We start from the raw sequence: 27,264 nt of genomic DNA, 5'->3' as shown, positions 1-27,264 counted from the left end.
TTAATTACTCCTCTGGTAATCTGGTTTATGGTGGTTTCCTTCAAGGCTGAGCTAATCAGTAGATAGAAAATCCTCCTACCCGTCAGTGAAGACCAGATGGAATTCTTATACAAGAGTAGGGAAGGGCTGGAAGGCTTTAACTACTCTCATTTCCTAAGACTCTCTTAGGAAAGCACTGTAGAAGGGTGCTGCACTGACAGGTAAAAGCTGCTGCTCCAGTCCCTCCCACCCGAGACAGGCTGTGACTTCCCAAAGGGAAAGCACAGGCACAGGGTGAGTAAAGAGACAAAGCTGTAAACAGGCTTTCAGTGCAACAGTGCTGTTTGTGGAAGCCAGTACCTGAGAAGGCAGTTATTACTAATGATGTAACACCCCCACATTAAAAAAGTAATTAGATCGATTATTTGGTGGGTTTTTTACCTGCGCTTGCCAAACACACTCACATGGTCTCACAGTGCTGCTGCACAGGTCTCTTCCAGAACTGCTTTGGTAAGGTTTCTTTTACTGTGCGTCCTCAGACATTGCCATAAATACAGTAAGGCCAGAGTAGTCACAAATAAGAGATGAGCTTCTCAAACTACATTTCTCGTAGTACTTAGTAATTTTAAAACACAAAACCTGTTGTGTTTTTCTAATTTTCAAAGGCCTTTTCCTCAGACTGTTGCTCACAACTACCTGAAAGGAGATTGTAGTGAGGTGAGGGTCAGTCTCTTCTCCAGGTAACCTGATAGGACACGGGGTAATGGCCTCAAGCTGCACCAGGGGAGGCTTAGATTGGATATTAGAAATGCAAAGGCATTGCAACAGGCTGCCCAAGGCAGTGGTGGAGTCACCATCCCTGAAGTATTTAAAAACCATGTAGATGAGGTCCTCAGTGACAGGGTACAGGGTTTAGTGGTGGGTTTGGCAGTGCTCAGACAAAGGTTGGCCTTTTCCAACCTGTGATTTGAAACAAGTTCTGCTATTTAGACCAGTTTAAGCCAACTTCCCAGTGAGACACCATATCGAGGCTCACCTCAGTACACTCCCCTTGTCCTCATCAGCTAGAACACAGGACAGCATCTGCCTTCAACGTGCACACTGCCAGCGTACCAGAAAACCGAGTGCACGGCGGGGCGCTGGCGGCATCACCCTGTGTCGATGGAGCCAAGGCACTGCCTCGGGAGACCCGGCCCCTCAGTTAAGTCCGGTGGCGCCAGACGTGAAAGCCGCACACCGGCCTACGTGCCCTACGCCCCGTCCCGCCCGCCGGACGCCGAGAAAGAGGAGGAGGGGCAGCTGGGGGAGAAGGAAGGGGCTAGGGAGGGCTACCAGCAGCGCGTCCAGCGCATGCGCAGTTCTGAGTGCCGGGGGAGGGCGGCAAGCGGGGGAGCCTTAGCCAAGCGCTGTGCCCGCCCCCCTGCCTCCAGCCGGCGCGGTTCGCGGAGAAGCGCGCATGGGCTCCCGGCGCCCCGCCACTCCCGCCCCGCCCCGGTGGGGGGGTGGCGGGTGTTCTGGCGGCGCTCTTCGCTATTGGTGGAGGCGGCGCCTGCGCACTGGGGGGGGCGGGGCCGCGCGGTGCGGCCGTGCCATGTGTGCTGAGCGCTGCCCGGGCGCGGAAGCCGCCTCAGAACGGGGCAGCTGGCGCCGGGCAGCGCTGCGCCCTACCGGGCGGGCGGTGAACCGGGACCATGTCCTCCGCGCGGCGCTTCTTCTGCGGCTATTTCTGCCTCGCCAGCCGCGCAGCCGCTCGCCGGTCTCTGCTACTCTGCCAGCGGGCGGCGGGGCTGTCCTCCGCCCTCCTGGGGCTGTCGCTGCTCGGCGGCACTCGCCGCCGCCTCCTCGCCCTCCGCGGGCTGAGTCCCGCCAGCGGCTCCGCGGCAACAGGGCAGGGGGTGGCGTCGGGCGGCGGGTTCCGTCCGTCGCGGGTGGCGGTGGTGGTGAAAACGACGCGGTACGAGTTCGAGCAGCAGCGGTACCGTTACGCTGGGCTCTCCGAGGAGGACCTCAAGCAGCTGGTGAGCAGCGGAAGGGGGCGGCGGTCCCGGTCTGCCCTGGCGCTGCCGCTGGCGGGGCCCCCGCTACGGAGCGGCCCGCCGCTGGGCCGGGATGTCCCGAGCGGGCCTGGGGCCTCCCCTGGCCTTGTTTGGTGAGATGGGGCGCGGCAGGGCGGTGGTGTCGGTCCTGCCTCCTCCCCAGGCCCCAGAGCCCGACCTGAGCTGGCGCGGAGAGCGGTGCAAGCGGCGCCGCTTAACTGCCCTTCGTTCATCTGTTGCAAGCTGTCGGGGGATTTATGTAGTAAGTGTGTTTGGGTTTTATCCTCGGAGTGATACCAGCAGCCTTCAGAAGGCTCCAGGCGTTTCTTTCTAATATTTTAGAGACGTGCATTCTGAGGAAAGCCCCGTGTTGTGAAAATCCACCCTGAGACTTGGAAAGGAATGTTCTGCTCCTTCGCACCCCATCCTTGTGTTGCTTCCTCACTTCATCCTTAAGATACTTGTCTAATAACTTTTCTAGTTAAATAGACAGATCTGTCATTCACATCCATCTTGTCATGCTAGAGTTTTTAGAAAAGCCTTTTTCTTAAGTTGCTAGGAAGCACTCTGTACAAACCCAAGTGACTGTTCCATTAATGAAGGTATACAAAGGAAAGAGTTGATAAGCACACCCAGTTTTTATAGCTTCATTTCCACCAAGCTCAGTGGTACCATCGTCCATACATCCTGTGACTATTTCAGGTGCTCATCTGCCACTGGTACCTGCTTGGCTTTGGTTGCCAGCAGTCTCTGCAGGCAGGTCATCAGCTCATATTATTGTCTTTATTCTGAGTAAGCCCATTAATTTGGGTCTGTCTAGTCTGCTGTCTCTTACAACTGTAAATGTTTTAGACCTCTTCAATGTTGGGATTAAGCTTTCAAATGTTTGTAACTTATGTGACAGAGACAACAGCTTTTATTGTGTAGCTTTGATTTGTAAAGCGCTAGAATAAAAAGTACAGTATTTAAAGCAAGGTAGTTCTCACATTTTTCTGCATACTTAAGTTGATCATCACATTCTATGGGATTCCTGTCCAAACATTTTTACATGATTTGGAAAACTCTCTAGTCAAATTCCCTGGGGGCACCAAGTTTAATGTGGAAACATCAGCCTGTATTCTTACCTACATACAGGTTCCTGTTGCTGATATGTCCCTGTGCTTCCGTTCATATGGCTGCTGTGGAATAGCAATAACCCTCTCACAGTTCATCTCTCTGAGCCTCCTTTTCTGTCCTCATTTAAGCTTGAGGAAGCATTTCTTGCTCTTTAATGCAGGGAATCAGTTCTCAGTGCACAGAGAAAATCAAGAAAAATGAAATGGTGTTTGGTCACCTTTCCCTAAGTGCTTGTGTACAGGCAGGTCCGGGACAGTGAATCTGTGAGCTACGTCGTTAGTGCTGTATGTCCCTAAAGGTGCTGTCAACTGAATGCAGTGATAGCTGCTGTTTCTCTTCTCACAAGGATGCACGTTTTGCATTATTGGCAACATCTAGAAATCTGAAGATGCATTTAAAGTAACTAAATGCACAGTGTCGTAGTAGTTGCAGAAACACTGTATAGGGTTTGTCCTTTAGGAGAGACTTGCAGGTACAATTCTCCATAATTGGAAGAATTCTAGAATGTTTATTCTAGCACTCATGCTTCTTTAAATCTAGTTTTCCCCTGAAAATACCTCAATGTGAGGAATTGCAGCAATAAAACTCCTAGCAATGCCAGGTAGATAAAGCCTAACTTGCCTAAGTATGTGCCTAGCAATATTAACTTAGGCTCCTGCCATATGGGTGGGAATACAAAGATTTGTGCAAGAACACACTGTAAAGCTCTTCCAGAGTTGTATTTTTGAAATAGGAAATGAGAGAATGAAGAAATACTCCTTACTGCCTGTTTCTTTTTTAGCTGACCTGTAAGAATGTCTGTGTTTACATTCTGCTGGGGCTCCATCTCATGTTTTTTTCTCCCTCAGGCTTTCTGTGCTGATGACAGCCTCAGTAATTATTAGGTGAAGGTTCAGGGGACTCTTATGTTCTCTCTTGTGGACAGAGATCACTACCTAGCAGAACAATTGCTGAAAAGTGTCCTTCGCCCTCTGTGCCAGTCCTTTGCAGGCAGCTTGGGAACATGGCAAGGAGAGTGATGCATTCTACCTCCTGAGGTTAGCTGCACTCTGTGCTCCCTATGTCCCTGCTTCTCCTGGGGAGACTTAAGAAGCTGGTCCCAAGGCTGCTGGCCTCTGAGAAATGAGGTCAGGTGGACGTGCAGCAAGTCCCTATTGCTGCTACCCTGAGTGATGCCCAGTTTATCCTGAAGATTTGTGAATTAAAGCGGTTGTGAGTCTTGGCATTTGGGCTCAGTCACCCGAATGGCTGCACAGAGGGCAGGGTGGAAGTAAAGGCTCATGTGGAAAGCCTGCTGTTGGGATAGTGGCAAAGAATGAAAGCCAAGTGCACAGGAAAGGCTTGGCTCACCTTCCTGTTAGCTAACTCAGTTTGATTAGGTATTTAGGGAAGATGAACAATTTAGCTGTCCAAACATACTTTAGATACAGTTTTAATTACCTTTGAAAATGTCATGTCAGATGAAAAGTTATGCGGTTTTTGGTCTTAATTGAAGGAAAATGATTCAGTTTGGACCACAGCTGATACTCTGTTGTGGCTGGTTTATGTGTCTGTTTGGAGTGGGGAGGGAGAGCAGGATTGAAGGTTTGGAAAAAAATTTGGTTCTTTTGGACCACTGCAACGAGTTGGCAGGTTTGATCATCTTAGAAATGTGGATTGATATAGCTTTCTTAAAATCTGGTATTTGAATGGAGAAAAGGTAACCTGTTAGCAGGATATTGCCTCCTCTGAAAAAGGTCCAGCGTGAAACTCATCTTCAGTGTAGGGCACCAACAACATACTGAGCGTGGCTGGTCAGGAAGGATTGTCTCTCAGCAAGTTGGAGAGCTTCAGTTGGAGGTGGCATGTCCTTGTATACCAAAATAAGACCAAAGAACTGTGGAGCTTGTTCCTTCTGTGTTGTTTTTATGTCATAAAAGGAGTCTGGAAAATGATGGAAACAAATAAATGGGTTGTAGTAATTCCTTTTTCCATGACATTTTGTTTTCTAGCCCACCATTCCAGTATACTCAGCTATACATAGCAAAGAGATGCAAAAGTAGGGCATTTCAGTGTACATGAATTAAACTTCATAGATTATCTCATCAAGCATCTGGTACTTTATATAGCTGAAAGAGGTTGCATTTTGGAAGTGACTTCAGTACTGGTTTTATGTACTTAGAGAGTTGTGATTTATGACATCATTTGGTGCCCTGCTGAATTAATGAGAACTGAGGGTTGCAGTGGGTTTTACAAAACCTGCTAGAGCAGAGTTACTGCTCTGTTTATAGTTAACACAGCAATTTTCTCTGCATTTGCCTTTGAATTACAGCCTTATTGTTAAAATGGCAATAATACTTTAATGTGGTAGATGAAGAATGAGAAAACAGTTTATGGTGTTTTTATTTTTGTTCATATACAGATAAAGCTCTTGCCCCCAAGCAGCATTTCTGTAAAGCTTCAGGAACATAATATTGCCAGTTTCATTTACCAAGTGCAATTATTGATGTCAGCTAATACAGAAGTAGTGGCATACAAAATGCTACAATATGCAAAACACTTCATAATCATTACTCTATAGCAGATATTAAGGCAGTATTTGAAAGGCTGCTCTAATGAAAATGAAGGGTCTAAGTTGCTGAAGGAAATGATGAGGAAAGTATAAAGAAAAAGATTTTTCTAGTTAAAGCATCCCACTGGGCCTCTACAGAGCAAGGGGTGACATAGCAAACTGGTAGAAGCCTAGCAGATGGCCAGGAACAGTAATGGGAACAGTTCTGAGCAACTGAGATCTCCTGCTTAGGACATCAGTAAACAGTAGACAGGCAAAGTGTTAGTCAGGTAACACCACCCTTGGTTTTACAGTAGGTAGACCTACTGCATTGGGTAACCTGCCACATTTTTTATAAGCAAGCAATTAATGGCTTGTATGGTACAACTGAATGCGTTTAATGTTTCTAGTGCAAAGGCAGGTAGAACACACTCCCTGTTTGACGAAGTTTGAGAAGTTTAAATCAAGCCACTTCTGTGAAAGCATAGAATGGTTTGGGTTAGGAGGAACCTGTAGGATCATCTAGTTCTAGCTCCCTGTCATGGACAGGGACACCATCCAGTAGATCAGGTTGTTCACAGCCCCATCCAACCTGGCTTTGAACACTGCCAGGGATGGGGCAGCCACAGCTTCTCTGGGCAACCTGTGCCAGTGTCTCAGCACTCTCATAGTGAAGAACTTCTTCCTAATATCTAATCTAATAAATCTGTTCTCATTTTAAATCCATTACCCCCTGTCCTATCACTGCACTCTCTGATAGAGAGTTCCTCCCATCTTTCTTGTAGGCCCCCTTTACATACTGGAGGGCTTTTACAAGGTCTCCCCAGGGCCTTCTCTTCTCCAGGTTGAACAAGCCCAGCTCTCTCAGCCTGTCTTCACAGGAGAGGTGCTCCAGCAAAGCTGTTTCTAGTTCAAAATTTAACAGTTTTGGAAAAAAAAATAATTTCCATATTCCTGTTAAAATAAATGTTTGTTTCTTTTGAAACTGAGAGCAGTAACTTGTCTGTACTTGCGGTATGTGTTTAATATAGAGTGGCAGGTTTTGAAAATACAGGATTTTTAATAGTGCTGTACGCAGCTTAGAAATGGTTAGATGATTATACTTGTAGTTCTCATAGTATTTTCCATTGCTAGTTTAAAATTCAAACTTCTGTGTTTAGCTGGTGCTCTCTAAATCCATTTGTTTGGTGGTTCTTTTTGTAGATATTGGATGGATGGGAAAGCAGTGATGTGTTCTTGTTTTCCTGCATGTGTGGGCAAGTTCATTGTGGAAATTTGTGAAAGTAATCATTTCTAGATCAGTGGTTTTTATTTCACTCTGGACAGCATCCACGTTGCTGTTTTGAGAGAGCATACTGTTTTATCCTAATGCTGAGGTTAGCAATGTCAGTAAGACTTGGCTATGACTTCTCTGTCTTCTGTATCAAGGATCATAATCCACATATGTGGACAAGAGTGGGTGTGTGGATGTTGCTTGGCTTCAGGTTGCTTCTGTATTTGTGATTAGATGCCATCTTCTCATTGCACAGCATTGTTCCTGGAGGGCCAGCATTACCTGGGGGCAGCAGACTCAAACCCAGTGAGGTGAGACTTGGCAGAGGTGAGAGCTGAGACTCCAGAGGAGGGCAGTCAAGTCAATGTGTTTTGCCTAAACGACTGTTAAAGAAGCTCTGTGAGAAACAACTCTTTCACTAAAAAAGGATTCAGGCCAGAAGATACAAGAAAAGATTGTTTCGGGCATTCAGTCTAGATCTTTTCTCCTTCAGACTCCTAAGGAAAAATAACTCCCATCACAGAACATGTTCTGCTCACCTGAGTGTGTTTTCCAATGCAAATTCTTCTGGCAGCCTGCTTTGCATTTCATTTCTGATGCGAGGTTTAAGAACGCTACTAAAGCTATGCCTGAATTTGTTTTTGGCCAGTTTGTTCCTATTTTCCTGTGCTAATGCGCTTTTAGCTAGAATAGCTCTTGTGTATATATTCATGCATATGATTTTACAATCTTGAGGTCAGATTAATAGGCCTAAGGTTGTACTTGTTTCTTCTCAGTCTCCATGAATACTTCTGCTTTTGTTTGCTTGTGCTAATGCCGCCCATAGCTGACTACCCTTGTGCTGTGATATGACATTTCCTGTATGTTTTATTCCTAGTTTTTCCTGTTCTAGGAGCCTCAGCAAATGGGACTCCATAGCCAATGCTATGTTTCCTGTGTGTTTATAGACACACAGCCAGTAACTTCTATTCATCATGACTTTCAGTTTCCTTTCTAGTCAAGAAGAAATCACATAACCTGCATTGCAGGGCTCCAGACCTATGTGTGGTCCTTCAAGTAGGCTTTTACAGCTTCCACACTGGGAAATGCCAGGTACTCCAGTTTGAAGATTCAGAGCTCTGTAGAAATACAATTTTTATTTTCTAGCCCTCGTCTAGAAAGTCAGTCTGCAGTCTGGCAACTTCTGCAAGAAAAGGCTCAAAAGCCTGTGAGAGATTCATTACACTGCCTTTGCTGTGAGATAAAAGATCTCTTTGACCAAGTTGAAAGATAGCATGCTGACAAATTAGCCAAATAAATGAGCTACATAAAATTGCAAGATGGGGTTTGCAGTTTTCGTTGTGTGTGAAATAGCCTGTAGAAGTAGCAACTTGACAAACATATACTGCAGCAGCAGTTTGCATATCAGGTGCTCATGTTTCATTCACAACAGATAGTTCCAGAGAAAGCTTGAATGGGAACTCTGATTTTAGTAACATGGTTGATTTTTTTGAGATTATTTGCTGTGGGTTTCTTGTTCTTTCTGGTGGCAAAGCAAGGTCAATTTGAGCTTTGTGCAACTGAAAATCCTTCTTCTAGCAAATTAGATCTGTGGTGCTCAGCAGCAGATGTTGCCTGTGGGTTGTGAAAACCTTCTTTTCTCCTCTCCACGTTTTCCTTTCTGCCCCAGACAGATCATGAGAGGCTGACAGCAGGCCCAGCAACAGGTAGTGCTGTAACTGGTCATAGCCTTGTGATCTCTTTTCCTTTCCCCAGTAGCACAGCGGCACAGTTCAAGCTCACAGTGCAACACTACCAGGCGGTGGCAGAGCAAGAGGTGTATGGGCATGTGCAAACATTGTGGCTGGGAAGTAGAAACAAAGAGTTGGAGTGTGTGAGGCAATTAATGTGATATGACACCCCATACCTTAGTAAACCAGTGTTAAAAAGCTTTGTAAAGATGATCTGAAAGCTTTGTCTAAGTGTTTTTTCATCACCCTCATGTTTATCTGCGTGACCAAGGACAGCTGACAGCTGCTTCCACTGCCGGCCTGTAGTGCTGTTGGTGGCATCCAGGCAAAGTCTGTGAGCCCTTCTGTTGGAGGTAGTTTCTTGGTCCCAGCTGTGATACCACCTGAAGATTTTGTTCTGCAAGTTAATCTTGCAGATTCTGCTGAGCAGAACAGCAATACAACTCCAGAATGGCCAGTTCCATTCTTTACTGCAATTTCTTCAGCACTGGGTCTGTCTTTGTGCTTAGCTCATGGTTAGATTTCTTGACATCAGAGGGTGTCAGATAAAGGAAGACTGCATTTGTTGGGTTGCAGTTAACTGTAATTGTCATATCCTGCCAGTCTTCTACCCTTTGCTATGGAGTTCTGTGTTGTGTGTCTATGGAAATGGGGTTAGATGAGGCTGTGTGGCACCACTTTCTTTTGGAAAGGGTATGCAACTTGAAGTAAATGCACTTGAAAAAACTGCTGGAAGTGCCTATTCAAAGTTTCTGGCACAGATGAATTTCTCTACACAAACACTAGAAGTTTAGTTTCTGTGATGGTAAATTGGTTTTAACAGGTTGGAGAAAAGGAGGTAATGATTGTAGAAATTCAGGCTAGAAGGAGCCTTAGGAGATCATCTAATCTAGCCTGCTGTTTAAAGCAGGATCACTTTTGTTATGAATATATGTTAAACTCCTTTTGCTTCACATCCTTTTCACCCTCTTTCTTCTTACTTGATCTCCATGCAAACACATATTTGGCATTCCCAGCCCCAGATGAGCACGCTGAGGTGAAGAATGAATGCATGTAGATGGTGGCCGAATTACTCGCACAAACACCTGCTGCAAAAAAAAAAAAAAAATCTAATCTTCAGCTATCAGTCTCCTCTGCCTGCTCAGAAGAGTCTGTGTGTGCAAACTGCAAAATATTTCCGTGGTCTAACAAGTGTGTCAGGATTAAGTATTTAAATTCTCTGGATTCCAAGAAGAACAAGGCTAGAAAGAACTACTAAATACAGTTTGTCTTGTTACTGATGAGAGTTTGCTTGAAAAAACTGGTTTGTGATCCAAGGGACAGTGTCAAATACAGTCTGATAGATTGTCTGTAAGGTTTTTAGACACAGGGGGAATGTCACCTTTGTCAGCCCTTGGCAGTCTTCTGTTTTAGCTCAAATACAATTTGAAAGCTAATGCTCTATGTCAAAGATTCTTGTTTTCATAATTATCATTCCTGTTGCTTTTTCTGTTGTTCTCTTTCTCTGTAGCAAAATATTTGTAATTCTTAAAATAATTAGGTAACTATCTGCATGCTTTTAGCATATGACAGGAGTATAGTTAGTATAACTATTTATGTACATTTACCTACTCATAGATTTTACTTAGCAGATTCAGGGAAAGCAAAGTGTCTGAAGTGGTATAATAGCATACTTGTTTTTAATGCCACTACACAGTTATACAAGGTCTGTGATTCTTGCCTGCTGTGGCCATGTAACTCATTTAATGAACTAGTCAATGTAAGCTGGCTGGTATGTATGTAGATATGTAATTAATAGAATGCTTATAAAATACATGTCTCTGCTGAGAAGAAATACATGCTTTTTTACTGCTTCTTCTCAAGAGCACTTACTGTAGCGATTAAGGTCTACAAAACCAGTTTGTGTCTTACAGCTTGCCTTGAAGGGATCTAACTATGCTGGTCTGCTGGAGCGGCATCGCATTCATACAAAAAATGTGGAGCATCTTGTAGACAGTTTACGGTAAGAATGAGAATTTCAGACACGGTGCAGCTATACCTGGATTGTGTAAAATAACAAAAGGAAAGACTCACTCAGACTTTTTCTGCACTTTGCAGGAACGAGAGGATAGAAGTTCGCCTTGTTAAACGTCGAGAATATAATGAAGAAACAGTTCGGTGGGCAGATGCGGTTATATCAGCAGGAGGTATGACTTTATAAAAGGAAAGCATTCATTTCAGTATACACAACATACGTAATCTCTTTTCACAGATACATTTTCCAGAAATATTTTGCAGTGTGTGAAGCATCTGAGATATGCGCATTTTGAAATCTAATTGCTTATCTGATTGTCAGGAAATGTGACAAAATACAATGCTTGTGACCATCTTCTCTAACTGTAAGGTGTAAAACTGTAGCACTAGGAAGTGAATCCCAGCACATCGCCACTTTGGAAATGCTTGTTTTGTGCATAACAATATAAACTGTGTGATTTACTATAGTTTTCAACCAAAGAGGTTAAAATACTTGCTGTCTGATTCTAACTGTACTCTTTGGTTTGTGGAGACTAGCATACTACCTTTTCCTTCTCCTGGCTCAAACTGTCTTTCTTGCTTTCACACTTAATTCCAGTGGCTGGAGTATCTAGTCTGGTGGTAGAGGTAAAAGTATGCAACTACTGAGCAGCCTGATTAGAGCTTTTTCAGTGAACCAACAGAGCAACTAACATGTTTATTTTTAATGTTGTTTTGCAGTAGTTAATTCAATGTTATTTTTGTGATTTGCTGCAAAAAATGCCCAGTGTGTTGCTGGGCTCAATGTTCCATCTTTTGTGGCAATTAGACCTGATCTGACCTGATTAGACTGCTCTCCCTTTTTCTTCTCCTCACTGGGTCCACTTTGCCCTTAGCTACTGGTTACCATGCCGAACAGGTAGAAAAGGGTATGTGTGCATTCCTGAAGCATCCTAATGCACTCCTGTGTATTTCAAAGAACTCCTTTAAGGTGGAGATTAAAGTGCCAATGTGACTCTGGTAACATTTGTCATGGTTGTGAAACAGCCAGTTTTAAGAGCTTACATCTTGGTGCAAAAACTAATTCAGGTTAGTTTGTCCTTGTGTTTACAGACAGGAAAGAATACCAGTACCTGCAGAAGCTAGTAACACATAAGATTTCTACTTCACAGTTTTATCCAAGACTTCTTTTCCAAGGGTGCCTGTTTGGGTTCAAATAAGACCTTTAAACTGTGCCTTCTAGAAGAACAACTGAGATAGAACTAAGTCCTTGGTTTTATGTGATTCACAGTAAAATTGGTATTGTTTCCTGTGTTCTATGTCTTTGATTAGCAATACTTTTTAAATTTATTAGGTCTCTTACCAGCTGATAAACACACAAACATTTCCATAGATCTCTTCAAACTTACTTCTGCCAAATTCAGCTTCCTGGGCATGTATAGCTGTTAAGTAAGTTGTACATTTTCCAGTCACATTTGCCCTCTTGAATTCAGTTGTCACTGTTCTACTTTAAAAAGCACCAGTAGTTTTGTGCTCTGTTTTTGGCAGCTTACCTGATCAGTTGTGGAGATAAAGGCACGCAGTGGTAATACTGCAGTATACCCGAGACTATTTTGGTTGTGATCCTAGAATGTGAAGTGAAACTAAATTTAGTTTTGCTTTATCTGTAGGTGATGGTACAATGTTGTTGGCTGCCAGTAAGGTCTTCGATAAATCCAAACCCGTGATTGGAGTAAATACTGATCCTGAAAGGTAAAAGCACATTTGCAAAAACAATGCTTTGTTTAATATCAGGCACAACATGCATTTGTTTTATGATGCATGGAGACATGCTTGTAGCACTTGGCAGCATAAATAGCTGTTCCAGTGGATTGCGGATATCAAGTGAACCTGTTGTTTTAATAGAAAAGTTTCCACAATGAGTTATCCCATCTCATCTGAGGGGAAATCAAGTAGTATTGAATAAGCATGACTCTGTTAAACTGCTGCACTTGTTTTCCCACAGCAGTGTAACAACACTTGCACCTAGTTAACTTGTATTACTAACCAGATATTTGGGGCTAGGTGTGGCAGTATAGAGCAGAGAGAGGAAAAGGGATGTAACAAAACAAACCAGATGTGGTTCCTGAACACACAGAAACTTGGCTTCTTTATGGAGAAGGTGGGTTCTATTGGAAATCCAGTAGGGCCTCAGATTAAAAAGTTTGTTTTGGTTTCTTCTTGTAAACAATGTCATACCTCAGAGAATGCAGTCTCTTCAGCCAGTTAATGACAGTTGTCCTATTATAAACTCCACACAAGTTGCATCCACCTAGCGGTAAGATTGATTTGGGCAGGTGGATGCAGTGTATTAGTACTGCCTGGTTGGTATAATCTTCAAATGGACACAAGTAAAACCCAGAATTTACTGAATTTCTGTCTGCTGAAATTTTCAGATTTAGGTTTCGGCTTTTGATGTTGCCGATTAATGTAACCTTAGGAGATAAGAGTGGTGAACAAAGGTTTGAATTCCTTCGGTACTCTTTTCCTCTTCCAAAACTTTTCAAATGCAGTGGATACATATTTTTACAGTGTCAAGCCTGAATAGCAGGGTTCAAATAACAAGCGCCTGCAAGTTATCAAGTGTCACTCATGAAAGGGGAGTAGTATTTTGTCTTCTGGCTTTGATGTGAGATGTTTTTGATCTTAGGAATGTTGCCTACCTGTCTTGTGTCACTAACTTGTGTGTAAACGGAGGAAAGTTTCTTCCTAACTTGCAAGCTTTATTAAGCTTGAATTCCTTGCCAGAACTATGATGATAGGAACTATATTAGTACCTACCTATTTCTGCAGGATTACTAGTTGAACAGCTATTTTTCAGGGGAAATGTGAGAGAAATATGCTGTGACACACACATAGACCCTGGGAGCTGAAAGAGGTTGTATTGTTGCTGCTGTGCTAGAGTAGCATAGATCAAAGTGTAACTTTGCTTTATGTTGGAGAAGGAGATGTTTGTTTTGTTTTTTAAAGGAATCAAACCTTAATAGATACCCTATCATTTTCATTGCCCTTTTTTGCTGCCAGATCGGAAGGTCACCTATGCTTACCTGTGAGATACACACACTCATTTCCTGAAGCACTACAGAAGCTTTATCGTGGTGAGTTCAGGTAGGATTCACTGATCTTTGGTTTTCCAAAACACATTACGACTGGAAAATACTTAACGATTATGAATTCCTAAGGAGCAGATAATGCTTAGTAAAATCATTATGCCTCAAATTGTAAATGTTTACTGTGCTGAAAAGAGAGTGTGTGTTTGAGTGAGACTGGAATACAAAGGATAAAATTGACTGGCAGTTACAGCAAAGACTTTTGTCATGACCTTCAGTAATTGATTTTCTTTTCTGACTTAGCAAATTCATAAATGAGGAACTGCATTCTTGTAAATGGTATATTGGTTTACATCCTTTAAGACACAAAAGCATATGTAATATAGTGATGGTCCATACTAATAGAAGCTAATGAAGCCTATATATTTAGGAAATGGGCAGTGTTGCATTTGGGTATTTGGTGATTAAGGTAGAGTGGCTTAAATTTTGTTGACAGATCAAGTGTAAGGCAAAGCTTTTTTTTATGCTGAAGACAGCTTGATGTTTTCAGTACAAGATATTCTTAAAAGAATCTCACTGGAATTAAGAAACAACCTGAATTTTAAAGGACAGACTAAGGAAGAGGTTTTTATTAACTATTTAAAGAGATGTTGTTCTGTGGTATATTAACATTCCAGAATACTTTTATGTCTGCAAACCATCAAACAGAAATAAGTAATTCATTTGGAATGTGTTGCAGTTGGGTTTTGTTTATACTTCTAGCACATTTATTTTGCATCTTGAAGCATAACTGTATTCATGCCATAGATAAATTCTGAAATGAGGTGAACACAGTAATCAGGATCAATTTTAAGTAACTGAAGGAGTTTCAGTATGTATTGTTAAATTAAAAGGTACTTTCAACTTGCATATTCAGAGACTTAGAAAACAGAGGCTTTGAACACTTATCATGCTAAGCTGCATAGGTAAAGCTGGTCCTGGTAATGCAGGTAACCTCCCTTGATAATCTAGGCACTTCCAATGTTTTGTTGGATGCCATTTTATATTTTTGTTACTGACACTCCTGTTGTTGCTCTTAATGGAGCTGAAGCCTCAGCAGAATGAAACGTAAAGGATCTCCCTGGTTATTTTTCCAGAACAACAGGAACTGATGTTTGTGAGCAGGGACCTGACTGTTTCACTTGGCAGTTCTGAGATTTATATGGCCCTAGGAAACTTTAACATATGTGGGTAACTGGATTAGCCCTTCTGGAAGAGCTTCTGATGGCTCAGAGTTATGTAAGGGCAGTGAGATAGCAGAGACTGGAAAAGGGAATTGTCTTTTCATCTTATCCTTGAGGTGTCAGTGCAACAATATGTGTAAGCAGTTACCTTGTAGTCACATGAAACAGCCAACATTACTGAATTACAGATTTATGAAGGACAAGCTATGTTTTTTTTGTTTTGATGGTCAGTGGTGTAACAGGATCTCAGAGTACGGGTATTACAGGAGTATAGTCCTATTTTCTAATTTTATAAGGGTTTTGTCATGTTCTAGTATGAGTATTATAAGGAGGCTAGCATAATGATACTCATTACATGCTGTCCGCCTGAATTTCTAAAACCATGCTTTGAATCTAAGGGCAGATAGGTAGTTAGACTAAGGATGTGTTGAATAAGGCAATACCAGGATGGCAATGAGGAAAAATGAGTAATCTAGTCATATAAAGCACAAGTCTTCCTTGTTGTAATTTCAGGAAACCTGTATACTGTCATCCAGCTGTCAACATGTGAACTGGGAAAAGATGTGCTCATAACACTTCCTTGCGATTTGCTTTCTTAATCAAAACTAGTGTTCTGTTTCGTTTTATATAATCTCTAAATTGTCAGAGGAAAAAAATTAATTGATCCCTCCCCTAGAAGAAATAGGAAATCTGAATTGTTGTATGTTAAGGAAGAATATCTTTTATATCATTCTCTTTCTTAATTTGAATTCCTCTTAAGTTCCAAGGCTAGGAGAGATTCTTGAAATACGAGGATACTTGTTGCCCTTATGTATGAAGGGGTGGATAGAGTTGTTTTTCTGGATATCTACAAAAACAAACAGAAGATGGTAAAAATACACCATTTATTGCTGCATAAATTCTGAGTTTGTTGTTCTCAACATCACTGCATCAGTCATGAACTCATAAATTAGGATCACATGTCTAAAAAGGTGAGTTGTTACGTATAATGTTTGTAGACTACTTTTGGCCAGTGTCCTCTTATTTTATACATACAAAAACATGAGCTAGCAAATTGGTAAGTGTAGCATACTTACATTTTAGTATGATTAATTTCCTGAATCTAGAAATTGTAGTGGAAGCTATAGAACTTGAAATATGACTTTGAGTATATTTAACTTAAAGGTGCTCTGCTCTGAGAGTGAAGACCCTGGTCCTAGTGTTGTAACAAATATTTCATCTACTGACACCAATTTCTTCTCCTCTCTAAGGTGGCAGTGGCGGCAAAGAATCCGACTGTATCTTGAAGGAACTGGTATTAACCCCATCCCTGTAGATTTACATGAACAACAGCTAAGCCAAGAGCAACACAGCAGGGCTCACATAAATGAAAGATTCCAGGATCAAAGTAGGTTAAAATCTGACAAGGATATAATAATTTTGCTATGATAACTTGGAATGGGAGATAAATACTTGTAAGAGTTGAAATATTTGAAGTCTCATTGCTGTATTTGAGAGGCAGAGACAGCTGTCATTAGTTGAAGATCCAGATTAAGGATTTTTAGAAGGGAGTATTTTTGTTTCTGTAAGTTTCTTCTGGGCTAAACTCTTAGGATCAGTTTTCAGTCTTAATAGTTAATTTAGAGATGTTTTTATGTAGTATTATCTGCTGGCAGAATACCTGAGGGTTTTTTTTTTTAAATGCTCTCTTTTGGAGTTACTATAGACACCACATGAACATTTTACCAAGGATTTAGCTGCTCCACAGTTAAAGTGTGTTAGTGTACCTGCACGCATGCTCTTAACTTGTGCTACATTTGATAGGTTACTTTACAATTGAAAAAGCTGGTCACAGACTGGCAGAAAGCAAATGAGAAATTACAAGTTATAATTAGAAGTGAGAATTTTTCCCTGGGTAAATCTTCAGTTATCAGACACCTTTGACAGTTTTTTTTGTCATGGATTGAGGATGCATGATTCTATCCTTAACCTGTGTCTAGCACTTTCTCACTGAGAGGTCTTTTGTCAACATGAATAATTTGTTAATCCCCCTTAATTAGCCTGTGATATAAAGTCTAATTCCTTGAACTTTATCAGAATTTAACAAGGGTAAGTCACTGGCAGAAGACTTCAGTCTGTCTGGTTACCCTGAGTTTTCCAGGAAAGTGTCAGAACACAAGTGTTGTCACCTTATTGACCTTGGTTTGAGTATGTGCAGTCTCCAGTAAAGGACAAGGACTGGCTGCAGACTAAATTGGTGAAAAATTGAGTCCTTGAAGAAGATGAAACGCTATATTGAGAGTACAAACACAGGCAGCAGAATGTGTCCTTCAGTGAGTTGTGAATTGGTTTTGAATATTTGGGTTTTAGAGCCATGATTCAAAACTGTTACATTTTATATCTGCAGGATCTGACATTTCTGGTCCACATCTTTTACCAGTGAGAGCCCTCAATGAAGTCTTCATTGGGGAATCTCTTTCATCCAGGTATGTTTAATTATTTGTTGTTGCAGTAAGCCACAGTTGACTTAATTTATTGTTACAACATAGCAATGAACAATCAATGATGTCTTTGCTGTCAGATTTCAGTTCTAGTCCATAAATGTATTGTTGGTGATTACAAAGTGTACTTTCAGAGATGTAAGTGCAGTGATGTTAATTTGTGGTTTTCTACCTTGCTGTCTGGCCATTCTTTCATCTTCCCTTATTCCTGGCTATTTGCTTCATTGGTTTACTCCTTTCCTGCTTTGTTCTTAGGAAACCAAATGCTTTCACTTACTGTCTTTACAGTGGATTGGAGATCTAGTTGTCTGTGCTGAAACTGCCTTATGCATCTCCTGTTAAGTATCTTTTCATAAGCTTTTAGCATGACCAAGTAGAAACAGTTTTTAATATGACCAGGTACTCCTTTCCCTGCCTCTCTGTCATTAGACCAAAGGCATCAGCCTGCTTTTGTGAGAAGCTCTGTTATTGTAGGAAAACACTTACTTAGTTGTTTTACGAAATTAGTTTGTATCAAATCCTGGTACTTCATTATCCAGCATACCTTTGGCTGTCCTTTCTGTCCTGAAGATCAGTGCATTTCTGCCAGTAACAAGAAAGCTGAGGACAATATGGCTCTGTAGGAAAGGAGTTAAAACATGATCCTTGGTCAGGATTTGGCCAAACCTGTATCTTCTATCTCTTTCCCCTTTTTTCTGCATCTTTAAAAACCAAACCAACTTAAGTTGTTTCGAGTAACATCTTGTTGTTTGTGCAGTGCCTGGGACACTGTGATTGCTACTGGAAACAATGTAAATGTTCCATGAGTGCTTTATCTTCCATCTGGACTGCAGCCTCAGATGAGCAGAATAAATTAGTCTCAGAGATAGAAACTTTGCTCTGTATTAAGTTAAACCTAATTTTATCAAGATTTAATTTTAAAAGTTTCTTTAACACACAGTGAGAGAGGAAGACAAAGCTGCTTCCCAACGCTTTGTAATAGCCCTCTTCTGAGTGTCACAGATATATTGTGTTCTTTGGTTCCAGTATATTTAAGAACCATTTAGGAGCACAGTGCCTGTAGGAACAAACCTCAGTAAAAGGACTTTGTACTTGAAGACTAAATAATGATGTCACTCAGATGACTTTTCTGTAAGGCATCAGTCTGCTATATATTAAGACAAAATAACCATAGGTGCTTCTTCCAAGGTCTTATTCTGTGTGTTAGTTAAGAAAACAAGGAAACTGAAGGAAATGGAGAGGGGAAAAAAACAAACTGAAGTTTCATACCCAGCTTGCAAAAATTAAACTGAATTAAGCTGTGCACCTGCATTCTTAATTTGCTTCCAGTTCTTTCATCTTCCCATGTTATCAAGAGCAAGTACACAAAATCTCCTTGGTTACTAAGGATCTAACCTGTGACACCAAATATTCAAGAGGTGTATTTCCTAGTTGATCCAGACTTAAATATTCATCATATAAGACAGCTCAGTTATGCTCTTCTACTAAGGTGAAACTTAGACATAGTGAACACAGGGAATGTAGTGTTTTTCTAAGATGGTATCTTAATCTGAAGACTACATCATACTGTTTGAATTAGGCACTTATGAACATCAACAGCTTTAGTTCATAAATATACTCCTGGATGTTCTGAAGCGTTCAGAGAGACTAGTCTCTCTACGCCTAACATTAGAAATCTGCTGATAATATAAGTAACACCTTGAAGAATTATGATTATGCCCCAAGACTTACTATATCTGAGTTTTATGAAGAATTTGCCCTGGAGAGAAATGTAAGCCTTCCGACTGTTGTAAAACTAAAACTGTGAAGAATCACAGTGGATTTTTAATTACTAGAGCGATCAAGAGTTCAGCTTGAAACCATTTTATTACTTCCTGATGATGGAGTACCTTACTTCTTAGTGTTCCCTGGTATAATTTTATGAGACCAAATCACAGCATAAACACAGGTTTTCAGTAGTTCAACAATTACACAAGGAAGTTAATGTATTTGTAGTTTCATTTGTAAGTCCAGCAAACCCTGCTTGTATATGAAGCTATTCCCTGATGAACCACAGAGGTTTTTGTGTATAATTTAATAGGAAAAGTGGCTGTAGAAGAACTGCCACTGTTCATGCTGAAAATCACTTTTGTCCATTATAAAAAATGCTGTAAAACAGTGAATCAAAAGTGGCTGCCAAATGGGAAACACTGCAAAGACTATGAAATTGTCCAGATTTGAAACTAGCTGCTCTAAATTTTTATGTCCCTGATAAGGCTGTGTGTTCTGTCTTATTCAGGGAGAACTTTAAATCCTGCAAACCCAGTTTTAAATTCTCGCTTCATAGGGCCTCCTATTATGAGATATCAGTTGATGATGGTCCTTGGGAAAAACAGAAGAGTTCGGGACTTAATGTGTGTACTGGAACAGGATCGAAAGCATGGTAAGTACATGTTGCTTCTTTGATATAAAACATCACTTCAGATAAGCTAGATGGACCTATTTTGTTTAAGCATTTTGTCCATCCTGAGACTCTCCTGAGCTATGACTAAGTTAGTGCTTATATTCAATATTCAAATATTCTCACTGCTGGTATGGTCCAGAGCTGTTTCTGGGGTATGAAAAGAGCAGAGCACCCCTCACTTGTGTGTATGGGAGGAGTTGAAAGGGTGAGGAGCTGAGGCATTGAGATAGAAGTTTACCTTAGGTGTAATTTTGGTGGAAGAGGTTGCATGCCTATGAGATGAATGGTTGGGGTGGCAAGGGAAAGAGATTCTGCTCTTCCTTGCAGAGCATATTGGGGGGATCTCTGGACTGCTCTTGGTGGCTAAAATAAAAATGCTTAGATGAAGTAGCATGGAAAACTTCTAAAAACCTAACCTCTAACAAGAATGGGAGAAAGTGTACTTGGAAAGAGATTTAAGTGTTCTCTGGCACATCTGCTGTCCATTCTCCTTCCAAGCCTCTTGCCTGTTTGAAATTTAATTAAAATGGCACAGTCTCTTTGCCAAAGTTTTCCCCTTAAACAAAGACAGCATATCTGAACAGATCTGTGCTAGCTTAATCAGAGGGCTAAATTAAACAAGCTACGGTACTGCTTATAAGTCTAAATCAATTTAGTTTTGAGATTTCAGAGACCTGTACAGTGAGAGCCTCTTTCATTTGGAAGTCTGACTGTGCTTAAAGTTTAAAGTTGTACAACACATCTTGGCTTTATGTGGCAGGCTAAGATGAGCTAGAACTGAAGCTTTTAATGAAATTCAAAAATGAATAGTCATGTTGTAACCATGGTTACTGGGTTTTACTCTTCATTGTAATTCAGAATTTTGTATTCAGTCAGCATAACATAGTCCTGGAGGCTGCCAAGGATGAAATTGGCAGACTGCTAGAGTAACTTTCCTAGTGTTCAGTACCTTGGGACTGTATGATCCTAGTTCAATGCTGCTCTGCATTTCATTTGCTCATATACTCCCTACTGAGCAATGCCAGAACCAGGGACCAAACTCCAGGGTTGCCCATCTCCACTGCTGTAATCAGTGTATACTGCTGGATGTCTCTAAACTGCGGCCAACCCTCAGTGATCTTCCTTGGCCAGCATTTTAAAGGGTCTCCTGGGATTTCAGGCTTCAGACTGAAATGCATCTAAATATCCAGGTGCTTCCTTCAGCTGCAAAAACTTGCATAAAAGGATATCTAGTTGAGAGAGAGAACAGTGTCAAACTGTGTGTCTCAGTTTCTTGCTAGCATCTGCTCAGGCTTGCTGGTGGGCAGTAAGTGTAAGAGAAAGAGTCTTGGACAACCACCCTCAGCAGTTCTATAGCCTGTTAGATATACAGTGGTTGTCTGTTGCAGTCTGAAGTGGTTTAGTGCCATGACAGAAGTATTTTTAACCTGTATTGAGACCTGGGCACCTGAGATGTGCACAGTAATGCTGTACAGAAGCTGTGATTACCTAATCCCAGTTGAGCTTGGGCACAGGAGGGAGACTTTTGTTGGAGTTCAGACGTAGTCCAGACCGAGGTTTTATGCTGACTTGCTTTGCATCCAAGTATGGCAAATGTAAAAATGCCTGATCTGACAGTTCCTTTTTTCTATACACAGATTCTTGTGAGATTAATGCCCATGCCTTAGGATATAGAAAAAGAGGCATATTTGTAAAGAAGTGTTGGGTCCCATAAATAAAAACTAACAAAAGGTATTCATTAGCAAGAGGTGGATAGAAGGGATAAAAACGCATAAAGTCTGTAAAACTGTCATGCAGTGTATTTTTTAATGGAGACTTAAATCAGCAATTATTTGGGTTTTAAGGCAGGAGGATTATTGGTAAGAATACTACATCCTGTGTGTTATGCTGCTCTTTCCTGAGGAGTTACTTAATGATTTATTAAGGTTTACAAAGCCACGGGTAGATGTAAAACCAAGAGTCAATTTGAAGCTTTATTTATTTATTTGTTTTTATTTCTTCCTGATGTTGAATATAGTTTTTTATGCAAGATTTTTTGTTTTGGTTTTCTTCCCAGTTGTACTGTTTAGTAAACAAGACCTGTGATTCTCTGTCTAGGTCCTATAATATTAACAAGATAGCACAACAAGCTGTTGAAGAGATTCTTCATATCGGTGAGTGAACAGAGTGAACAGAAACTCGCCAAGTTTATATAAGGATAAACACATATAATTGGGTCTCTTTCTTTTGACTCAACAGCAAAAAAGCACGGACGTTTGAATATGCCATTGAACACAGAACTAGTACAGAAAGGTTAGTGCAAAAGGCAAGATTTCTTTAAGGTATTTCAATTTTGACTAGTTAATTTTGTTTGTGCTCTTAATACTGCTTTCAGTACTTAATACTTTTGCAATATTAGTCTTTCTTGCAAACATTATTTAGGCACATTTGGTGAAAAATGTCTGACTCGATATGAAAGCACTTATTTAGACTTTCATATATATTGATCTTCAGGAGAATTTCTGTTCTAAGAGTAGAGACACATATTTAATCACCTGAAGAGAGCTGTTGAGTGTCATGCAATATAATTAAAAAGAATTTTCTGTAAAATTAATTTTTTATTTGCAGGTGAAGGCTATTAAGCATCTGTTGAGACTCAGTATTCCATCTTGTAAGGGAAGCTGCTCTCTCCTGGAGGATTGTGTGTCTCAGAATTACTGATATTTTCAGGAAAAACTAATGCACGATTTCTCTGTTTACAGTAACAAATGATTACAATGAGTCCTTGGTCTACAGTCCAGAAGAACCAAAGATGTTTTTCAGTATTCGAGAACCTATTGTAAACAGAGTTTTCTCAAGTAGCCGGCAGCGTGGCTTCTCTTCAAAGTAAGTGTTGGCTGTAGCAGTCACTGAAAAGGCTTCATTCTGTGTATTTGTCAAAGTAGGAGTAACCTGGGAGTTTCCTTTGAAGTGTTTCAACATCCAATTTGTGTTGTGTTTTGAGGGCTTGAGTATTGTTCTTAAAACAACAGGAAGAAAATGTTGGCAGGTTATGTTATGCCTTTTTAATGTTCAATCCAGGCACAATCTTACAGAATAAAAGAATCTCACTGTGCCCACTTTTGGGTGAGTGCCATTTCCCTCAGTATGTGACGCAGGCATTGACAAGCTGGAGTGAATTCAGGAAAGGGCCAGTGAAATGATGAGGGGCCAAAACACGTGATCTATAAAGGAGAGGCCTGGGTGAGACCAGACTAAGCAGAATGGATCCAGTTGCTGTCTTCAGCTACCAGTTGATGGTTACAGAGGAGACTGAGTTAAACTCTTTTCAGAGCAAAATAGGAGGCAACAGCCATGATATCAGAGGATGATATATTCTGACTTAGAAAAAAGGAAAAATATTTCAGAGTGAGAAATGTCAAGCAGTGGAACAGGTTGCCCAATGATTGTGCTATCACCACCCTTGGAGATACTCAAAACTTGCTTTGGCAAGGCCCTAAGCCATCTAGTCTGCCTTTGAAGTAAGGGCTGCTTTGAGTGGAAAGATGGACTGTATGCCCTTCCAAACTAAATTAGTTGGTAATTTAGTCACTTTAATGTATGTCTGAATACCTGTGAGGCATATCTTCCCATTTTTTCCTTTTTTAAATAGAATTTGCTGCCTGTTATAGTTGATCGTTAGCTCTTGATACTGCACATCTCCCCGTTGCTGTTCTTTACGTGTTTTGACATAGTAGCTGCCCAGAGTGAAATGGAGGAGTGGAACATGCCTCCAGATTCTTCTGCAGTGTCCAGACTAGGCTGTGTTTTAGTGATGCACGTACCAATTAAGCTTTGACACTGTGGCTGTGCCTCCCAAGTTTTTAATATTTGTGAAAGAGGTATCTTCCTGAAAATTTTAGTTACTGGCTAACTGTTGATTAAATTTGGGAGATAACAACATTCTCTAGACCAAGGCCCAAGTCAGAAACACTCAAGCACATCCACGTAATAAGACTGCACTCTTGCAGCTGCTTTGGCATAATGACTATTGGTTCCTACCTAGCAAATTTGGAGAACTTTTTACTTTACTTGCTTTCTACATATATGAAAGGACAAATTACAATGGTCAATTTTCCTTTTAAACGTAGAGAAGAGGAAGATCCTGAGTAGCTTTATTCTGTTTTGTCCAACTCTGAAAGAGCTGTCTTATAATCGATTAGCCTGAAGATATAGTAGTCAAACTCTAATACTGACAGTAAAATGATGTTTATAGTGTTGCCTATATATGATGTTGCCTGCCAAGCATTCTGGCTTTCAACTTTGTGTTTGAAATTACTTTCCCTTCTCTCTGGGAATGATTCATGTAACAAAATTAGACCATATTAATATCCAAAATTATTTGAATCTTAAGCATTGAAACTGCGTGTTCCGCTTCAATTTATGATTCTAATGTTGAAACTTTCCTGTAGAAGATTAAGTAAACAACTATTAAATGGCATCATCAGTAGCTTTATTTAAAACATACACCTAAACTACAGCTTTCACAATATCAAGTGTTATGTTACAGACTGTCCTGAACCTCTTGGAGCAATGGTCTCCATTTGAACAAGTCCTGCAGTCCTCTCTGGACTCTTTGCTGGACTCTTTGCTAAGTCTGTACAAAGTATTGATAGGTTAGGGGATTGTGGTGCTAGTACCATGATAAATTCTTAAGTATTCTCCCATATGGTTAAGCATTTACTGACCCACGCTTGTCCAAAAAATCAGTCTTACTGTTCAGATAAGTGCTTCTGTTAAATACTTAATTTTTTTTTTTAAAGCTATTTTGTGAGAACTTACTTTTTGTGGTTTTGCAGGGTCTGTGTCCGTTCCCGCTGTTGGGATGCGTGTATGGTTATAGATGGAGGAACATCTTTTGAGTTCAATGATGGGGCTATAGCTTCAATAGTGATTGATACAGAGGACGCACTGTGCACTGTTCTGCTGGAAGAATGAAGGACACTAGTGTCTTCTGCTGAAACAACTTTGCATCCAGAGGGAACTCCTGGGGATAGACAGCACATCATAATGCTGCATTATGTTGGAAGTTGACCTTTCTGGATGCAAGAGTATTTGGAGGAAGTTTGAGATGCTTTTCATTCCTTTGGGTTGGGGAAACATTAGCCTGATTTTTAACTCTTTTTGCATCTGGTGTGAAAGAAATATATCTGAAGTCACACCACTAACCTCAGTGAAAACTGACATTGTCACTTGTAAGGCAGACATGAAAGAATATACTTTTAAACACAGGTAGATGGATTCAAGTATTAAGTCAGTAGCATTAAGTATCCAGATGTACATTTTTTTAGTAACAGTCTGGGACTGATGAAACTAAACACCTTCATACATATACTTTTATAGAAAAGTTGACTGTCAATCTAGCAATTTGATGCAAGGATATATAGATTTTGGTAAATCCTGATGTTGATGTAATAGAAATGGAAATACAGACTTTTTGTATACTTTTCAAAAAATTTACAACTTTGTAGTTTCTTACAGCTTGTGACATTTTTTTTTTTCTCTTCCAATATTTTTTCTACTTGTAGATTAACATCAGAAGTAAAAATCGGGTTTAATCACATCTTGAATAAGGTAGCTCTTTTCTTTTTGGCTAGAGAGGGAACTGAAACCTAAGGGCTTTATTAAGCCCTTTCATAAAAATACATAAACTATAAGAAACATCTTGAAGTGAGATATACTCCTTCACTGAATGGATTAGTTAGCTCGTGGGTGTTCAGTCACAGTGTGTTCAGTAGTGTATGTAGGTAGCTATAATTAAAAAAGATATTTGGCCTTAGTAAGTTGAATGGTTTGGAAGTGAAGAAGAATGAGATGTGCTGGGTGCTAATAGTTGGAGCACAAGCTCATACCTGTATGTTCCTGGTTTTCCAGTTATGGGTTTTTAAATTCCCCAGAAAGTTTAGATTTTGAGTCCTATGCAGAATTTTACTGATACTTAATTGGCAACAGGTTAATTTCAATTTTATATGCCTCTGATCATGAGATAGGTAAACAGGTTGGCAATAGTAAAAAAGCTCAAATAGAAGAGGAGGAAGTGACTTTAGATAATGTTTTAGAGAAACTGTGAACTATGACTGCCTTTGAAAGTCTGTGCTGATAATTGCATAGATAAGGGGGCAGAATTTGATGAAATGAAAATTCCTACACAGGAACTCTTCTGCTACATGACTTGAAGCAAATTTATTTTCCTATCTACTACCAATCTAGTTCCAAAAGTGAGTTTTCTAACTACTTTTGAATGAAGAGACTTCTGTAACAGATGTTCTCAGGGCTAATGGAAATGTTCTCCAGTGTGGCCAGTATTTATTGCCGAACAAAATGTAAACTGATATCTATAGGTAAAGAAATTGGATAGACTGTTTTTTTCCTTCTACTGTTTTAAGCATTTGTATTCACTCTAAACCAGAATTTAAAGAAAATTGATTTGACCAGACCATTCAATTTTAGGAAAATGTGATACTAATGGAGCTTTTTGAGTAAGCTATCACTGTTTGTGTATGTTTCACCTTTTAAATGTGCTACAGATTGAGTTATTTACACTCTCTGCTAATCACAATTGCAGACCAGAAGGGGAAAATCAAAGTAGCCAAATAACTCTTTAATAACTTTGTAAGTTCAGGAACTATCAGAATAAAGCTCTTAATGCCTAAAATTATTTGCAAAACTGATCTAAATGTAAAGATGCAAAAGGCTGATCTTTTAGAAAGTTGTCTGCACGGAGACTGGGGTGTTTCAGTTATTCCTAATCCATCTGTAACCATTTAAGGATGGTTTATGTGCCTCTGTCTAGTACACTAGTCAATATACTGTTAAGATTCAACACCCCTCTCCAATACCATTGTGTTGAAAGTCATAAATTAATGACTTTTATGACCAATTTATAACTTTCTAGGACTTTACCAGTGTGTTAGATCAGAGGTTTAGGTATTGAAAGTGTACTAAAATACCTGCATAGACATTCATGGCAGAGACCTTGGTTAGAGACATTTGTATGCTTTAATGTATTAATGGAGACTGATTAGTCTGATCAAGGTGTATATGTTCAGACTTAATGATGCCTGTCATTCCTTGTTACCAACATTAAGACTAAAAGATGATGTTTTCAGACCCTGCAGACTCAAAAGTATGATCTGTTTAGGGCTTAGTAAGAGATTTCAGAGTCAGATTCCTAATTTACATAGCAAAATGCAAACCTGACCTATTCATGAGTGGCCTGTACTGGTTTTGGCTATGTTTAATTGCACTTCTGTTGAAGCATTTACTGGTGAATGCTTGATTTAAGTAACCACAATGATTCAGAGATCTATAATAGATAAACAATAAGCAGCTACCCTTTTTCTTAAAGAATTATA

General features: G+C 40.4%; 1 protein-coding gene across 3 annotated transcripts; it reads left to right on the top strand.

Moving 5' to 3' along the window:
* The first annotated feature begins 1,533 nt into the window (after positions 1-1,533).
* On the top strand, positions 1,534-27,235 carry NADK2 (NAD kinase 2, mitochondrial). Of its 3 annotated transcripts, none has more exons than XM_061357944.1 (12): positions 1,534-1,997; positions 10,578-10,666; positions 10,762-10,850; positions 12,327-12,408; positions 13,720-13,803; positions 16,219-16,355; positions 17,355-17,433; positions 19,727-19,870; positions 21,989-22,044; positions 22,130-22,183; positions 22,633-22,756; positions 24,709-27,235. In XM_061357944.1, exons 1-12 carry the CDS (start codon positions 1,671-1,673, stop codon positions 24,845-24,847), a joined length of 1,404 nt encoding a protein of 467 aa, XP_061213928.1. In that variant the 5' UTR covers positions 1,534-1,670; the 3' UTR covers positions 24,848-27,235. The 3 variants fall into 3 exon arrangements, with proteins under 3 accessions (XP_061213928.1, XP_061213930.1, XP_061213929.1); XM_061357945.1 differs by having other exon boundaries at positions 1,535-1,997; positions 19,775-19,870; XM_061357946.1 differs by lacking the exon at positions 22,130-22,183.
* Positions 27,236-27,264: the final 29 nt, after the last annotated feature.

The sequence above is a fragment of the Neopsephotus bourkii genome, unplaced genomic scaffold (genome assembly GCF_033783945.1).
Source record: "Neopsephotus bourkii isolate Nb327-2 ecotype Australia unplaced genomic scaffold, CSIRO-AGI_Nbou_v1 NB_933, whole genome shotgun sequence".
Classification (NCBI taxonomy): domain Eukaryota; kingdom Metazoa; phylum Chordata; class Aves; order Psittaciformes; family Psittacidae; genus Neopsephotus; species Neopsephotus bourkii.
Note: the sequence above shows the minus strand (reverse complement) of the source record. Positions and strands in the feature narration are given on the sequence as shown.

Bases quoted from the DNA above. Each gene is read 5' to 3' on its own strand.
- NADK2 (XM_061357944.1), top strand. From the start codon at position 1,671: ATGTCCTCCGCGCGGCGCTTCTTCTGCGGCTATTTCTGCCTCGCCAGC. The intron at 1,998-10,577 runs GTGAGCAGCGGA...TGTGTCTTACAG, and splicing joins AGGAGGACCTCAAGCAGCTG to CTTGCCTTGAAGGGATCTAA. The intron at 12,409-13,719 runs GTAAAAGCACAT...TTTTGCTGCCAG, and splicing joins GTAAATACTGATCCTGAAAG to ATCGGAAGGTCACCTATGCT.